Raw genomic sequence first — 19,437 nt, 5'->3', positions numbered from 1 at the left:
AGTCGATTGACGCATTCTAAAAGCTACGAGCATGGCGGTCATTATAAGTTTTTGTTAAATTTATAATATTATTATTAAGAAGCTTTGAATCATTTAAGTAAAGAAAAACGATTCTTTTGATCATTACATCTCTTGGAGAAAGCATACTGTTAATGAAGTTGGCAGCGATTTTTACATAAGAATTTATATAAGATCTTATGCAAGAGACACCAACATAATATCTTGACTAAGATCTTTTACAAGATCTTGCGTAAGATCCCAAATGGATATTTGATACAGATAATTTTTTTTTATCATGAACGTAAGATTTACGTTGGTTCGTGATTGAAAATTTTATATCAGATTTTATGTAAGATCGTTCGTAAGATCTCATCTCAGATCTTGCAAAAACTTTGCAATAGGGGAGTACTTCATGGAAACAACACTACACTCGGCGGTTTACCTCATCAAGGAGCAGCTGTAAAAGACTGACTTTATGGTAGGAGCATTTCTGGACATACAGGGGACGTTTAATCGCACCTCAACCGAAACGGTAACTGAAGAGGCAATCAAGCAGAACGTGCCGAGGCCGCTGATTCAGTGGCTCGAGGGCATGCTAAACTGTAGGACTATGGTGTCAAAACTAGGAACCACTATGGTTACGGGTGTAGTCAGCAAAGGATGTGCGCAAAGGGGGGTGGTGTTCCCCACCATCTGGAGTGCCGTGGCAAATGGTCTGCTGGAGGCGCTGAATGTTGGGGGTGCTATGCCCATGCCTATGCTAATGTCTTCTTAATACTGATCAAAGAAGGCAAGCCTGGCACTGCCATGAAGGCTATGCAGCTCGCACCTTAGAAAGTGAAATAATGATGCTGCTTGACGAGGCTCTCGGTTAACCCGGACAAAATCGAGCTCGTCATCTTCACATGCAAGTACACGATTGAAACTTACAGGGTATCTAGACTTTCTGACACAACCCTGGAGGTGAAGGACTCAGTTAAATACCTCTGCGTTGTCCTTGATATGAAGCTGTCCTGGGAAAAACATCTTACGATACCTTACAAAAATTCTCCTATGGCTCTATAGTACCGCACTTCTGCTTAGGCTTGCATATGCCGCGTTGGTCCGGTGGCCTAAGGTGGAGCAAGCAGGGGCGAAAAAGGCCTTGGAAAGAATTTGGGGACTCATAACAAAGTTGACTACAGGAGCTCTGAGGACAACTACTACCAAAGCACTAGGAATACTGGTCGAAGTAGAACCCTTCCACCTCACGATCATCTGCGAGGCAATCAAGGCCGCCCATAGACTCAATGACTATGGGCAGTGGAAACAGGAGACGAGACACAGTTAGCTTCCGCTGAAACTCTTCCTCACCCCGGAATTTTATATAAAAACGGACATGATGATAGCGTGTTACTTCTTTGGAAGGAAATACGAAATCATCATTCCAATACGGCAAGACTGTGAGACTAGAAGAGACATTAATTATTTAGTCCGAGTCGATAAGACCTTTTATTTAGCGCAGTTCGCGTACTCGATACCGCCTAGGGAAAAGGTAAAGAAGTACGCGCGGTTCGAACGGTAGCTCGACTTATGATGTTTCTGTGATAGCTCACGGAGTAGCGAGACTCAGATCGTAACTAAGTAAGATTGAACTAATAACGTTATGACACTATGAATTGACACAATGACTCTTCATGCAACACAGAGAATAGAGTAGAGGTTAAATGACTTACCTTGAGAGGGCTGGTCTGTAGTTACTGACTGCTTGGCTCGGTCTGGCGCTGCCGCTCGTCTCAAGAGCGCGGAGATTTGAATTAAATAATTCATACGCAGTTTTAGATACGAAGTGTGATAGTTTATTCAAGCTCTTAGAATATGAATAGTACAAGCGAAGAGACCCTCGACTGAGTACAACTCGTGTCGGAGGTGAAATGTGACTAAGTCCGTAAACTAGGCGAACGTTCAAAGTCTAAGTCCAATTACAGAAAAATAGTTAAGTCGCGATTTGGGCAGAGCTTTGCCCTACCAGTAAGAACTCCGGAATCCAAAAGAAGCTCCTTCTTGCTCTCCATTAATATTTATAGGGACGAGGGTAACGCATAAGCATAGGGAAGGTTCTACCCTATTAAAAATTTCTCACGTGAGATCTCACGCCAAAATTTTATTTAACCAATTTTTTGTTTTTTACGCGTTTTAAGCCAATTTTAGTCAATTAGTGGCTTTTTTGAAAAATTCAAACTTAGAAAATTTATCATAAATTTTGACAAAAAAATGAAGTCCAATTTATGAAAAATTTTCTAAGTTTGAATTTAAAAAAAAAGCCACCAATCGACTGAAAATGGTTAAAAACGCGTAAAAAACTAAATTAGTTAGATGAGATTTTGGCGTGAGATCTCACGTGAGATATTTGAATAGGGTAGCCAATCAGGAATTTGGGAGGGTGAGTGTCTCAGCGGGGGTAGCTCCTATTTCTTAATTAGTGCCCCTCAGTACGCTACCGCAAGCCTGGCCATCTGTTATGGTTTCTTTACTGCATTTTCTCTCATTGTTGCATCAATTTCCACTTATTTGGAATTGTCTGTTAGTGATTTATGGCTTCCTTATTGTCCTGTAACACCCGGAGAGTCTCCCCTTGTTTGTCCTGGTTTATTCAGGATCGTCGCCCTTTCTTTCTTGGCCGCACGTGTCGTCTGCTCGTTGCTCATGCCATATTCTGCATTGCCAACTGTTGTCGGTTTACTGGCGCACGCTTTGACCCGCCGTTATAGGTAACAGCCTTGTATGTAGGTTAAAGTGATTTAATGGTGCGGTTGCATGTGGGCTGACGTGACACAGGGGCGAAAAGGGACCCTTCTTTTTCCTGGGGTGACTTATGAAGATCTTTTAGTCAGAGATTTATGCCATATTGAGCTGTACACAGAGGATCATGGAACTTGGTGCACATGGCAGGAAAATAAGTGTATGCTCAGACATCCAGGCTGCACTCAAGGCACTTAATGTCCAGAAGAAGACATCTTGGCTGGTCAACAAGGTGATACTAAATCACCCTACTGAAAAAATCGCGTTAATTTATCGAACCTTTATCGACGCGATTAGTTGCACGAAAAAATAAATTTTTTAGTAAAATAAAATTGTTTAAAATTCAAAATTATTAATCGGGGTGGCCAGTATAGATGTTACCATCTTGCATTTTAAACAATTTTATTTTACTTAAAAATTTATTTAGATGAATCGCGCGACTAATCGTTTCGAAAAAAGTTCGATAAATTAAGGCGATCAATCGCGCGATTTTTTTTTAGTAGGGCAATCAACTGATAATCAGTTGATAATCATGCCAAAACGTCAGCTGATTATCAGGTGATTTCAGCTCAATAATTTTATTAAAGCTGATAGTTATAAATATGCGTTTATATGAGATAAAATGTTAATGATAATCAGGTGATAAAGAGCGATATCGAGGCCCTAATTATAAAAAACACGGTACACAACAAGGGGCGAATTGGCATTTTTAGACTCGGATGATGATTGAGCCCTCGCGTCCGGTGATAATCATTCAAAATTTGTAATCTTTAATATATTTATTATAAGTTGTTTAAATAAATAACATTTATAAATCTCACATAATCAGGGGCAGTACTGGTGTTTTACTTATTTTAAACAACTTATAATAAATATATTAAAGGTTACAAATTTTGAATGATTACCACCTGATTATTACCTGATTATCATTAACATTTTATCTCACATAAACGCATATTTATAACTGTCAGCTTTATTAAAAATACTGAGCTGAAATCACCTGATAATCAGCTGACATCTTGGCATGATTATTAGCTGATTATCAGCAGATTAGCAGTTGAATGTCATCTGATTTTTTTCAGTAGGGAAAGTAGTTCGAAGTTGTTCCCTGTTGAAATTATTTACATGATATTTTACATAAAATTATATGTAAAGATTTCGAACTTTTACATGTAAAATTTCACATGTATTAATGAAATTGTAAAACTGTACGTCAAATTTTACATAAAATTTATGATAAAGATCTTTATATGAAATTTGATGTAAAATTTGACGTACAGTTTTACAATTTCATTGATACATGTGAAATTTTACATGTAAAATTTTGAAATCTTTACATATAATTTTATGTAAAATTTCATGTAAATATTTTCAACAGGGTTTTAAATTAATAAAATTTATAAAACATATATAATGTAGGCCAATACAGATAATAACACCAAAATACTGGCTGTGAGCTGCACACTTTTTATTTATTAATATTTCAATTTTTTTTTGTTTAAATCAAATTATTAAAAAAAAAAAAGATTTTGTAGCTCAGAACCAATTTTTTGGTGTTCATCATCTGGATGATAACACCGTATTAGGCCCTCATCATATGAATTTTATAAATTTTATTAGTTTTAAACTACTTTGAAAAAATATACTGAAGGTTAAAAATTTTTTGATGATTATCACCTGATAATCAGTTGATTATCATTAACATTTTATTTCATACAAACGCATTTTTGTAACTATCAGCTTTATTAAAAATATTCAGCTGATATCACCTGATAATCAGCTGACGTTTTGCCATGATTATCAGCAGATATCAGCTAATAATCAGTTGGTTGTCATCTACTTTTTTCAGTAGGGGGGCTAATTTACGAAAGTAGATGCAATGGGTTCTTAGTCCAGTCAAAATCTGCTCGAAATACACTTTTTCACTAGAAGAGCTGCATTTTGAGTATGTGTAAGTTTAGCCTGCCAGAAACATTTATGTAAAATTGCAGACCCCATAATGCCCGGTGTGGGGGTAAAAACAGCAAAACAATATATTTTTCGTGAATTTCTCGAAAACAGTGGTAGCTACAAAAAAATGGATGCCATCATCTTGAAGAGCGTGAAATTTTACATCGGATATGCCTTAGTACTAAACTTAACGTTGTTTATTTATTATCTGATTTAACGGGTTTCTTTATTTACGCGAAGAACGTTTTCCTGGTTTCAATCCGTTTTAAACCATAACAGTAAATCAAAATGTAGTATTCAATCCATTTCAATACGTTTTAATCCATATCAATCATATGAAACTTAGATGTTAAATCCGTTTCAATCCGTAACAAACAAAAAATAAAAAAAAATAAACGTTACCAATCCGTACCAATCCGTTTAGATTACCTAATCCATTCGAATCCATTTCAAGTTATAATCCGTTACCATCCGTTATATACGTCGTTATATATGATGACATGTATAACGGGTTGAAAATACGTATCTATGGTTTTTCAAATCATATATATATATATATAAAATGGTGTTCTAATTGTATTGTTATGGTTTGATACGGATGATTACAATACAATAATTAAAAAGTTATAATCCGTTTCTGTCAGTTTGAATCCGTATAAAATAAAAACGTCCACAAACTGTAGTTTATTTTATAAATAGTTTATTGCGACTAAGAAAATGATATTCTGCGATTTGAAAAACCATAGATACGTATTTTCAATTTTACATAAATAATTTGCTATCTAAATGGATATTGTTTATAAAAATCTTCATGATCAATAGTATAAATGAATTGGAAAACAATAAGTATTTGGAACTCAAAAAATATATATTGTTATTTTATTTAAACCCTATAAGTTTCAAAGTCTAAAAATAATAATTGATACAGCACACCCGCCATTTCAGTTAGTGCCTTTAATTTTCAAATATGTTTCAGTTCATTTTTTTTTAATTATGCAAGCTTTTCAAATGTCAATTTGAAAATTAAAATTTCGTGGTACAATATAAAAGACAAAAAAAAAATAACGTTATAATAGGGAAATTTAAATGTTTATTTTGTCTTTTATATTATAGCGCGAAATTTTAATTTTCAATTGACATTTGAAAAGCCCGAATAATTTTAAAATAAATCGATTGAAACGGATTTGAAACTTAAAGGCACTGATTGAAATGTATTTAAAACAAAGGTATCGGATCGGAATAAATTCAGATTGAAATGGATTCGGAATAAATTGGAATTGGATTAAAACGTATTGAAACGTATTGAACAAACTGATTGAAACGGATCTGAAACATTGAAAATTTAAAAAATGCACAAGATTGAAACGGATTCGAACCTTTCAAAATGATTGAAACGGATTTGACACTTTGGACAAATTTTTCATCACTTTCGGATTGAAACGGATCTCACTGTAAACGTATCTGTACATTTTTTCTGAGGTTCAATCCCCCTGGTAAAAATAACTTATTAAATCCGATTCAAAAGGTAATAGGTTGTAATTGGATTTCTTAATCGGAAATTATTCGAAATTATTCAATTAAAACCAATTTAATCGATTAAAACCAATTTAATCGATTAAAACCAATTTAATTGATTAAAATCTATTTAATCTGATTATAACTTTTAGTCGGTTTTAATCGGATTCAATCAGTTGTATTTTTCAACAAATATAACATTTTATTTAAAAACACAACTATTTAAATCCGATTAAGACCGACTAAAACTTATAATCAGATTAAATACATTTTAATCGATTAAATAGGTTTTAATTCGATAATTTCCGATTAAGAAATCCAATTAAACCCTATTATCTTTCGAATCGGATTTAATAAGTTATTTTTACCAGGGCCGTTTCAATCCTTTTTTTTAACGAGGGGTTTGTAATAAATTGTAATAAAACGTAAAAAAATGTAATAAAATGTAGCAAACTGTAATAAAACGTAAAAAAGGTCTGAAATCGAACAAAAACGTATAAAATGGTACGATTTGTTACATTTTCTTATATTTTATTACACTTTATTACATTTTTTATTTTCACCAGGGAAAGTCGTTAAATTTCCTATATGAAAAAATTCAATAGAAATCGATGGAAGTTTAAGAAGATTGAGTCTATAGCTTTTTATTGTGATTGTGATACTAATCTCTGTTGTGACGTCGCGCAAAACCCTAGGCGATGTCTTTAGGAACACAAAATATATTAATCGCAGGTTATTCAAACGAGCATTAAAATACTCTCTACAATCGCGAAATGGTTTCAAGGTGGCCAATAAAATAGAACAGTGTTTGTAGTTAAACCAGTTTCAAGGATGTATATTGTCTCAAAGAACCTAAATATCAGCGTCGATCTGCTGCAGGGTGGGCCTAGGGCCTACGTGGTGGTGGAAAATTCGGAAAGCGGGCGAACCCACAATGACGCACTTGGTGCACACGTGTTGACCACCCTAACTCTGTCCTCAGTTTTTATGATGCATAAAAACTGAGAGCCGATACTCGCACAATGGCATCTTTCTTTCCACCACTTCTAAATTTATGTTCTATTTTCCTAACGGCTGAGTGACCAAGAATACAATAAATGCTTATGTACTTTCTCTAAATGATTTTATAAGATGTACATAAAATATGGCTGTATCAAAATTAAGATAATTTATTTTTTTCCCCAAATCTTTATTGATTTTTCATTAGAAATATAAGGTGGAGCAGTTTAATCTGGCGATGTTTTTGGATAGAGCTAATTAAAATACATCGGTCAGTATGTTTATTATTACAAAAAATATACTTTTATAGGCTGGGGTAGGGGGGGTTTTGAATTACGCACTTATATTCAATCACGTGATCACGTGATTACGGCCTACTTCACACTGTATATGTCATAATTGCTAATCTAACGACCTTTGGCTTTAAACTGTTTTGTAATATAGCATTTTTATAATTTTTACTATTTCTTGATATTTTCTAACTTTTTTTGTGTTGTTGACTATGATTTAATTATTTTTGCAATACAAATATATTTTAGATAATCATTTTAGTAAGGTTATTTACAAATCGATAAAATTAAAAGTTGCGTACTTTTACATTGCTATAATAAATAACTATTTAAAATTCGTATAGTTGCTTTGCTTGCAGTAGCTTAAGTCTTGTTTAGAATATTTTATATAATTTTCAATTTTTGAAATAAAAACTTAATTTGATACATGCTTGTATATTTTTTAAAAAATCAGAAGATATCAGTTATAACTTATCGGTTTTATTGTGTTTATTTAAAAAAGGTAATTTTTTCTCTTAAAAAATGGTAGCATGTACTAAGTATAATATGTTAGGGATATGTATACCATTATATAAAGTAGTATATACATTCAATATAAAAATGTTAATATAAAAATAAATAGTAAGAATACTAATAACTTCAAGATATTTTACTAATAACTTCGTTATTTGTAATAATTCACAAAACCAAATAAAAAAAACACTAATACAGTGTATAGGTTGTTTATGACCATTCACAATTGCTCAATATAAGGTTATCATTAACTTAACCTTTGATTCGAAAGAGTGATTAGGACTGACCTACTAATAAGATTTTAATCAAATATTTGGTACATATAATAGATATGTGTCATACATTTCAAAATTATTCTCTTGCAACAGTCAAGAGGCAGCTTTAGGATAATTATTTTTAAAAGTGATAATACTGTTTTTTTTTGTAGAAAATGGATAGCATGATACATAAGAATGTTTGGGAAACTGACCAAGAACTTTTTGAACTTATGAAAAAAGAAAAGATTCGTCAAGAATCAGGACTTGAAATGATAGCTAGTGAAAATTTTACATCTTTAAGTGTTTTACAATGTCTTAGTTCATGTCTTCATAATAAGTATAGTGAGGGCCTGCCAGGACAAAGGCAAGTATTATTTTATTTCCTTGACTGCTATTGAAAATATTTATATAAATGGCAGTTAATATTTTATTTGAGTGTAAAATTTAGAATTTGTGCACAAATGATTTTGAGTAAATTTGAAAAAAAACTAACACTTCCGCATAATGTTTACCTACAATATTGATTATTAGAGCTTTTACATTGTTTTTTATGATTTCTATTACATTTTTCACTCGTCAATGCATGAATTAATGTAAACGCTTTGCTAATTTACAATAGAGTTTTTTAAATTTCAATTGCCAAAAAAAAGTGATAGTGCAATTAATTTCTAGTTTTGATAGAATGATACATTGAATTAAGCACTACACTGCTAAATTTGCAGCCAAAGCTGTAGTCTGATATTCATATTATCTGTATATTTTCTGCAGAATATTTCTACAGAATTCCTGCAAAATTGCTGCAGCTTCTCTTGCAGTACTTTCTAGATAGAAAAAATCATTAGTATTTCAACGTTGACTAATGTAATTTGGTGTACAATGAAGTAAGTTTATCTACAACTAGGTACATCGTTGTAAAGTTATATAAAATGATTGTAAATTTTGACAATTAATGTGGCTTTATGTATAATCATGCAAAAGTATGGAAATGCATGAAATTGTACAGAAACATATGAATACATACAATAACATACCAAATTCTGCATAATCGTACAAGAATGTACTTAAATATGCAGAAATATATAGCTTCATGCATGATATAAGGAAATATTTTTTACAAAAATCTATGCAGACATACTAAAATGTACCAAAACATACCGAAATGTACAAAAATGTACCTTATGACATGAAGCTGAAGTTACCCGTCACACTGAACCCAACAAACAGTGCTGTAGGCTTTTTAGGCTTTTATGCAACTAAGAGGCAATTTTGTTTATTAATAACATTGGTGCCACAAGTCTCTCACGGTAGTTGTCTTTCTACACGTAAGAACAAAGTCTCCAGCAAGTTTCGCTCGCCAAACATTATTTGAAAAAAAGTTTCATGGACAAGACGTAGCAAAACGCAAATATTCGTGCTTCTTTGCAACTAAGAGGCGACATTGTTTATTAATAACATTGGTGCCACAAGTTTCTCACGGCAGATGTCTTTCTACACGTAAGAAGAAGGCCTCCAGCAAGTTTCACTCGCCAAATATTAATTTGAAAAAAGATTCATAGAATTTAGGCAGTGAAACCTGTATATACGGATATATTTTGCAAGTAAGGGGGTGATTTTGTTTATTTATAAGTTAGTGCCATTACCTCAACGCTGTGACTGACTTCTCACACGTATGAAGAACAATTCTCGCAAACCTCGTTGGCCAGTAATAATTCAGGAATATGTTTTATTGATTCGTACTTTAAAATTGCTATCTTTGCGATTGTTGACCTCAATTGTTTATTTAATGCCCATTTCGTTTGTTTTTAACAGGAAAGTTACTTTTTCGATAATTTTTAATTATTTTAACCATAATCAAGCGGTTTAAAGTTGTGTACATTAAAACAAAATTTGGGGCCCCACCGCGTATACGGCACTGTTCGGCGGGCTCTGTGTGGCGGGTAGCTTCAGCTTCTTCCTTATGAACACTTACTAAAACGTGCAATTACTTACAAAAACGTTTTTGAATCTTACTCTAAAAATGAGAGGAATCATCATTCTATTTGTTCTCTGATTGGTCGCCAATTGGCCAATAAGATTACGAGATAGATGGCGGGACGCGTGTGATAGTTTGTTTCTAACCTATAAAAATGTTAAATATAAAGCAGAGTGCGCGGAGCGCACATTGATCTTGCAAGTTTATTAAAAAGAGCAGTATCATACATAAATTCAAAAACGTTTTCGAAAAATGTTGGTGTATTTGAAATATTAAAATTCTTTTTTATGAAACCAGTTTTTTAATTGATGCTTTATAATTGCTCTTGAAGTACATTCTTATATATTTCCATATCCTTGAGCACATTACCATAGGATGAGGTACAATTTCTCTAAATTTTTTATTTTTCCTCTCTAACAATATTATTAAAAAATTTTAATTTCGTGGTTGTTAATAACAATTTTTGGTATTACTATCCAGATGGTAGTACCCTGGTAAAAATAACTTATTAAATCCGATTCAAAAGGTAATAGGTTGTAATTGGATTTCTTAATCGGAAATTATTCAATTAAAACCAATTTAATCGATTAAAACCAATTTAATCGATTAAAATCTATTTAATCTGATTATAACTTTTAGTCGGTTTTAGTCGGATTCAATCAGTTGTATTTTTCAACAAATATAACATTTTATTTAAAAACACAACTGTTTAAATCCGATTAAGACCGACTAAAACTTATAATCAGATTAAATAGATTTTAATCGATTAAATAGATTTTAATTCGATAATTTCCGATTAAGAAATCCAATTAAACTCTATTATCTTTCGAAACCGGATTTAATAAGTTAATTTTACCAGGGTACCTATACCATAACTCGTTTTTTAATTATAATGTATTTTAAACTATTAGTATTTGAAACTTGAGTCTGATTCAGCAGGTGTGAAACATTCTGATAAGCACTGTAAGAGAAGCTGCAGAAATCTTCAAAAATTTGAAGAAAAATTTTCCAGAATGTATGCAGAAGTATGTAGAAAAGGAGGATACCTGGAGTATAGATAATTCATGTCCCCTTTGGGTAACCTATGAAACGTGTAGAGCACAAACAAACATGTATATAAAAAAAAAAAATTAACCCCTGTGCCCCTGGGGAAGCTGAGATATTCAGTAATCAAGTTTTCATCCCTTTTATCACTTAAAAAATTCAAATTTCAGATAAAAATGGATGAAAAGCATGCTTTGCACATTTTGTTTTGGACATTTAAGGACTCAAATAAAAGGTTATTTCGTAAAAACTAAAATGGTACCCTTTCCAATTCAGGGCCGCACCTCTATTCAGGTGTAAATCCCTAAGGTTTTATGGAAAAATGACAACGTTTGCACAATTACTTTTTTTTTAAGTTATGTCAATCGAAAGGTCGCAAAAAAGAAACCCTTTGAAACAATTTTTATTTCACGGATGCACCTTTAACACAGCAAAAAAAATTAATTACGGAATTTCACAAAAATGGCCATAATAAAAATATTGGCGAAATCGACCGCTTTGCACAATTTTTCCATGGGTTTCAGGGGTCAAAATCAAAGATTATTTAATTAGCATCAATATTACACCCCCTTTAATTCAGGGCCGCACCCTTATATCTTAATTTATATCGAATTAATCAATGAAAAATATTTCACTCCCTACAAGAGAATTATTTATAATAATAATTCTTCAAATAAATAATGGTGATCTCGGCCTGGTGCGAGTGGTAGGTGTACTACGGTTATAAGAGCATTAGAGACGATATGTATTATTCTTAATAAATAATAATTTGTTATATAAATAATAACTGTGTGTGTGTGTGTGTGTGTATATATATATATATATATATATATATATGTATGTATGTATGTATGTATGTATGTATGTATGTATTTATGTATGTATGTATGTATATACAACTAATACAAAGTCTTTTCCTCAAAACCAGAATTATAAGAGGTTTTAAATAAATAAAGTATTTGTGCATATCTAAATCATCATTGTTTTACGTTTTATTTACTTATTCCTTCTCATAATCCACGAGTGAGTTTTTGAAAAAAAGGATGGATGTGGAAGTAGGTCTTTTTTTTTAGAAAATTCAACTCGCATGTATATTTACATTTATTTATTTAATATTGATATAGGCGAGATGTGTACATTATTATTATTTAACGATTTGTATATGGAATACATGTTCATGATGAGTATAGGTTCTCGGTTTACATGATTGTTCGCATTGAGCACATATAATTTTCTTATTTTTACAAATCTTATTTTTCTTATGTGTATGCTTGCACGTAGTTACACTGAGGTCGTCGTTTTTTTACGGTGTTAGAGGAAAAAAGAGTACAAAAGCTATTATTGATAAGAAGTTTTCCCATGCTTCCTGGAAGTCCACGGGTGATTTGCGTGAGGAGATCGTTACATCTATATTTTTTGGCAAAAAAATTAAAACCTGTCACCCTAATCAACATTCCAATAATGGTCACTTCCAAGAGAGTCCTCATAAACATCCCAATAAATGTTGTCAATTAATTCAGCAGAGCATAATCCCAAATCAGGACAACTAGAGTTCTCATGAACTCGAGTAGGTTTCCCCGCATTAAGCACAACAAAGTCGATGTATTCTTCCTAAATTTCGGCTAACTGTTTACCCCTATGACTAGTGTTATGACTACCCCAAATTTCGTTTTGAGCATTTAAGTCTCCCATTATTAGCACTTTATTAAATTGATTAATTTGATGTAAGAACTTTATTATTTGTGAACGGGATAATTTTAACTGTGGAAGTGTGTGTGTGTGTGTGTATCTATATATATATATATATATATATATATATATATATATATATATATATATATATATATATATATATATATATGTGTGTGTGTGTGTGTGTGTGTGTGTGTATGTGTGTGTGTGTGTGTGTGTGTGTGTGTGTGTGTGTGTGTGAAAGATATGCAAATAATCGTTATTCATGAAAATTTTGACCGCAATGGTTTCAATTCCATAAGGAATATATGAAAGATAGATTTCCTGGTATTGAATATTCTTTCACAAGAAAATTAATAAATCTCCCCCACTAGTATCAGTAGCACTATCTTTTCTAATATAGTTGTAATCCTTAATATTTATGATATTATTCTTATAATTCAAGAAAGTTTCTAACAAGCCAGAAACATCAAATCTAAAATAAAATTAGACATCTCGCCCATTTTCTTTTAACACCTCTACAATTCCAACAGGATACTCTAAGATATATTTGTTTGGTAATAGTACTAACAATGGAGATCAAGAAATTTACTTAAGCTTGTTGTTGTTGGCTTTCAATCGGGTACTATTACCTCCGATACCCTTACCTACTGTTCTAGCACTATGTTTCGTATCATTACTATTGCCATTTAATGCCGATTTGAATTTTCTACCGTTAGAATCTAAATTTCCATCTAGATGCGATTCTCCGACCTTATTCCCTAACACTTTACCATATCTTTCCTTCACCATTGATTTACTCTTTTCGACCTCATTAGGCCCAATTTGACTACTACTCAATCTTCCCATCTCTTGTATAATTCTAGCCAACTCTTCAGCTCTAGATTCAATCACCTGATCAAACTGTTGTTGTGATAGATAAATATTATTGTCTATTTCAACCATTATTATGTCATTACCTACATCATTAATTTCTGTACTATTTACCACTAAACTGTTGCTTACTAGACTATAATTCTCCTTATTATTATCATTTTCAGTCGGAGAGATTTCATTATCAAAATTAAAATTGAAATTTCTTATTCTTTTGTGACTTTTCAATAATCTCTGTTGAGGACCTGATAAATCGTTGCCCCAGGTTCCTTTCAATCGTTCTAACACAAATTGAATTGCCTCGAAGGAACTTTTCTTCAATTTGCTTTTAGCGTCATCTACTTTAACTGCGAATTCAAAAAATATGCAAGCCCTATTCGAAGCTTTATGTCTATCACCACAGTTTGCGCACCTGATTCTACCGTTACACTGTTGTACTTCATGGTTCTCGCCACAACTCTCGCACCTTGTACACCTTACAAGAGTTTCTCCCGTGCCCAAATCTCTGAATTTGAAATATCTAATCACCGCAGTCCCAAATTATAAACCGGTCTCAAAACTAAAAAAATCTTGATACTTTTCGAAACCTCTCCTCTAAAGTATATCTTAACTTTATGTCTTCCGCATTCTGAACTCATATTTTCCGTCAATTCTGTATCTTTGGTACATCCTTTCCACTTGATATACCAGGTCTCTATACGCCGCATCAATACCTTGTAATATTTCCTCATTAGACTTATTTATATCAACATCATAAACAAAACTGACGCTATAAATACCAGTATATGGAATAAATGCTCGCCAATGTGTATTTACTAATTTTACTTTTGACTATACAAACTCGTTCGCATCTACATAATTTTCAAATGAAATGGCCACTTTCTTAATTCCCGCTTTATTGATACTACTCGCAGGTTTATTTGCCTTCATTAATAGGTCTCCTACATGCATAATGTGATAATTACCCAAACATTCTTCACTTCGCGAATCATACATATAAACTACAAAAGGGGCCTCAGAATTATTGTTATATCTATTACGCTCCTGTTTCTTATAATCTCCGAGATCAAAGGTACACGTTTCGTCTAACTTAGCGTTTTGATTGTTCGTCATATTTAAAACTATAAATTTAGATTATACACGTAATGTAGCTATAAAATTATAACTATATGATGTATCTTTATAAATTAGAACAATAGTACTAAAAAATAGTCGTGTCAATCGTGTCAAAAGCAGAGAATAGATTATATTTCTTTAGTCATCAACTTATAATTAATTTTACATACATAACTACAAAATACTTGCGAAATTTTTTTTTTCTTTTTTTTCTATAAATTGTATTTAAGAGAAGAAAGGAAATTAAAGAAAGGATTCAGATTTTTTAAGTTTTTCGTGTTTTATCCAGCAGTAGCACCCCAAATTTCAGCCTTCAGAAGCTCAGTACAGTCCCTCGGATTTCAAATTCAAACACGTCTACTCGGTTTCACTGCTCAATCCAAACTCTCCAAAAACCCGGAGTTGCACTGTGGCTGGATAAATGCGTCTGCTCTCTGTGAAGGTTAAGACTATTCTATACGAGGAAGTCTCTCTCGTCCTCTAGGTCCTGCGCGTACCCGGAAGGCTGAACCCGCGTCCTCTATTTCAGTTGCCGGCGGTGCGACACCGCCAGCGATCGCTCTGACGCGTCATCTGCCCTGGTAGAAAAATTGACGAGTTGTTGCCGATTAATACCCGAATTTGAGAAATTACGCGAATTTATTTGAACCGTTTTCGCCAGTTACCCCGTGACCTGGTGACGTTAACCCGTGGAGAACTCAGTAACAACCCGCCAAGCAATATGAATTAAAAATTTTAGGTTATGATTTAGTGCAAGAAAATATATCGTTTAATATAAAATAGAAATTATTTATTAGTAAAGGCATTGAACATTTAACTAAACATTAATTTGAAAATATAAGTCATTTTTAATTAAGTAACATCAAAATTTTATATCTTACCCCTGGTAGCTGATGTCCAAGTCCAGTATTACTATTCCATTTGTGTTGTATTAAAGCTAGATATCTGAATTTTCGTACAGATATATTAGTTGAACTATTTAGAAATTAGTCACCGTATCAGTTTTTACTTAAATGTCCTAGTTGGAATTGTCAGCTCGAGGGCTATGAGAAATTTTGGATTTAGCGAGGGACATTTCTTGTTAGGCTTGTTTCAGAGGATCTAATAACTCTAGGCACTTGTATTTATGGTTTCTAGTTTATTAAATATCTAGTTTTTTAAATATTAGGGTTCATTGCTGAGATGGTCACATGGGTGTCCGGATGGAAATTAAAAGTATATCACTTAAGAAAAATTTAACTTTAAATATTATTTCATTATTGTAAAAGAAATGTGCATGCAAAAGATCAGCTCTTTACGTATATTAGTTTCTGAATGAGAGCAGCAACAAAATTTGAAAATCAGTCATTGTGTTCAAAACCACTTGTAACTTTTAAAAGTCAAAATTCTTATTAATGCATTGAGAATAAAGGCAAAGTTATTAAAAATAAACTAGAATTTTTCTCATACAACCCCGGAGGTGGCGGCGGTGGGTTTTGAAGTTTTGAATTTTACGGGGATTAGCTAATCACCGCGCGAGCCCCAGCGATCGGTTCAGCCTTTTTCTCGCGGCGACGGTCGGGAGTAAACCTTATCTCCGATAGGCGGCGGTCGAAAAACGACTACTCAGCGCATAGGCATGCGGCTCGAGGACTCGTCTCCGTTACGCAGAGAGCGCCAACCCCCGCTACAGAATAGAGTCCTTCAAAGGTCTCTGTCGTTGCTGTCTTCGACGATGTACAAGCGCGCGCCAGTCGCATGCTATCTGTGTTCAAGGGCACGACGCTCGTAAAGCCAACAGTCATTCTTAAACTTAAAATACGTACGCATTACATGTTTCAATAGTCCATCGTCTTTTTACGGACAACTAGTAAAAGAGGATGGTTTTCATACAGAATTAAACAATGTGCACGTTTTACCAGTTTGCACCTCTTTATCAACATTGTGATAAGATTAAAGATTTTAAAATTCATCTAAACGACGAAATGTCGTTTATAAAATTATCTTAACAAAACTTGCAAGTATATTTTTTAAATTCTAAATTTTTTAAATCAAACTTCAAACTCTATAATTTATACAAATTTTGTTCAAAAACTTATAGCTTAAAACAATGATTACTATTTTACGAATAGGAAAATGGATTCGTTGTCTTTTAACGGAAAAGCCAAAGAGGTGTGTGTATAGCAATCGACACAGGCGAGTTTATAAAAATGACATCAAATCAGTAAAAGTATGGAATTTTCCAGCTCAAGCTCGGCTTCTTTAGACTACCACCTCGAGTGATTTTATGTGGATTAGGTATCATCAACAACTGTCAGATCATCGAACATGGTTTTGCGCCAAATTCTTTCTATATCTTTCTTTCAAGTATAGCAAAAAATAATTTAGTCGTGCACATTAATACACTTTTAGTCGCGTATAATGGGACGACCTCTGATGTTACTGGATTGCATCACCCTATATAGCCAGAAGAAAGATGTAAATCATTAGTAGCACAATAATTATAATGATGTAAAATGAGGAATGGGTGTAAGATTTTTTCTTTATTAATTTAAAATAAAAATACACCAGTTTAAAATTTGTTTTTATTTACATAATGAATATAAAATTTTCCTTACAAAATTACATAATGAATCGGGCAACAACTATCGGCGGTTTTAAAACCTAAGCACTTACGCCCGTCTTTCTGATTTGCTCCTCAAAACTGTATAATATATTCAATGTCGCTGGTTTTAATCATCTCTAGTACTAATCTTACAGGCGCATCTACGATACTTATACAATTTATACAATAGTTAACCCATCGTGGGGCGTAAACAATTCCTTCTGGTACATTTTATTCTACCGCACACTAGGCACATAGTTTTATAAAACCGCTCCTTCATATTTGCCGTTATTTTTAAATAATTACGCTTTATATAATACCCGATTCTCTTAAAATGTATTAACATGTGTGTTGTATATCGCATGGAAGGTGTAGGACGGTAATGTAACCATACAGTTGATATATTAGAATATAGGTAAGCTTTATTAGGGTGTTACAATAAGAAGAGATGTTCTCGCTTGGAACGCCTGCGAGCGACTGCTGAGCCTTGTGTTTACATACTGCGTACGACGCGCTTATATAGTCTGCCTAAATAATACGGCAGTTGTACTAGCTATGGTACATACATCACAATTCCTCCCTCTTTAAGATGACACTTTACATTTGTTTTTTAAACGCTCGGATCGACGTACAGTTTTCTTTCCAGGCGCGACGCTTATTATTTGATCCGCGTGCCTCTTACATATTTTGTCGGGTTTTATTTGGACGTCATACGTAGAAGGAGATAATTGTTTTACTATGGTTCCTTCTATTTTTTTATCACCTTTACCGTAATTATCAATCATGATAGTATCTCCTTCTTCGAGTGATACCCTACGAGAACCCTTGCGCTGCACTATTTGAGCGTGCTGTTTTTCGTAAACAGTGTTTTCTGTGCGAGGTCGCAAAGAGTCGAAGCGCGTGCGCATCTCTCGCTTCGTCATCAAAAACGCAGAACTTTTTCCTGTTGTGCTGTGCGGAACGCTACGGTAATCGAATAGGAAAATATTTATAGCATCTTCTAACGCTCTTCCTCCCTTTACAATTTTATTGACTTTGTCCTTAAATATTCCTACAAAGTTCTCGGCTGCTCCATTTGTAGCAGGATGATAGGGTGGAGAAAACGTATGCTTGATACCGAGTTTTTTTAAGTAATTTTGAAATAAGTCGCTAGTGAATTGCGGTCCATTGTCCGTAACAATATGATTCGCGAGACCATGTCGTGCAAAAATATCGCGAAACTTTGAAATGAGTTTTTCTGCCTTAGTATTATTGTGAAAATCGATTACTTCAGGCCACTTGGAGTGAGCGTCAATAACAACTAAGTACATATGACCCATGAACGGTCCTAGAAAGTCACAATGTATGCGACTCCACGCTTTATTCGGCCACGGCCATGGTGTTAATGGAATGTTTGGTGGCTTTTTCCTCTCCTCCAAGCAGACTTTACAGGAATTAACTAATTGTTCTATGTCGTTGTCGATACCGGGCCACCATACATAGGATCGGGCTAGCATTTTTATTTTAACGATTCCTAAATGTGACAAATGTAGTTCTTTTAATACAAACGGTTGCAATGACATTGGTACCACGACTCGATGGCCCCACAATATACAGTTTTCGTCTACAAAAAATTCCGTTCTTTTCGAATAATATTTTTTTTCGTGATCTGTAAGTTTATCGTAAGACGGCCAGTCGCTTGTTATGTACATCATTATTTTACTTAAAACCTTACATGATTTAGTTTCTGCGGCTATCGCATTACTATCTAAGATGTCTAGTTCGCTTGTTATGTAATTAATTGCTGTATAATTGGATTCGAATACGTCCGAATCATCTTCGATCGGCAATCTAGATAGCGCATCACAGTTT

At 33.3% G+C, this 19,437-nt stretch overlaps 2 protein-coding genes across 7 annotated transcripts in view; both read left to right on the top strand.

The window, feature by feature from the left end:
* Window positions 1–475: 475 nt before the first annotated feature.
* Window positions 476–1,330, top strand: LOC103317083. Its single transcript, XM_008213810.1, has 3 exons — window positions 476–765; window positions 864–1,010; window positions 1,066–1,330. The coding sequence occupies exons 1-3, from the start codon at window positions 476–478 to the stop codon at window positions 1,328–1,330; spliced, it is 702 nt and encodes a 233-aa protein (XP_008212032.1).
* A 5,531-nt stretch (window positions 1,331–6,861) lies between these two features.
* The window catches only part of Shmt1 (serine hydroxymethyltransferase 1 (soluble)), a 90,037-nt gene continuing 77,461 nt past the window's right edge, over window positions 6,862–19,437 (top strand). Inside the window, exons 1-2 of one of the 6 annotated variants that reach the window (XM_031932755.2) lie at window positions 6,862–7,516; window positions 8,476–8,669. In XM_031932755.2, the coding sequence (XP_031788615.1) occupies window positions 8,479–8,669 (191 nt within the window). In that variant the 5' untranslated portion in view covers window positions 6,862–7,516; window positions 8,476–8,478. 6 annotated transcript variants of the gene reach the window in all.

This window comes from Nasonia vitripennis (assembly GCF_009193385.2).
Source record: "Nasonia vitripennis strain AsymCx chromosome 1 unlocalized genomic scaffold, Nvit_psr_1.1 chr1_random0008, whole genome shotgun sequence".
Taxonomy (NCBI): Eukaryota; Metazoa; Arthropoda; class Insecta; order Hymenoptera; family Pteromalidae; genus Nasonia; species Nasonia vitripennis.
The sequence above is the reverse complement of the archived record's forward strand: the minus strand, read 5'-3'. Positions and strand labels throughout refer to the sequence as shown.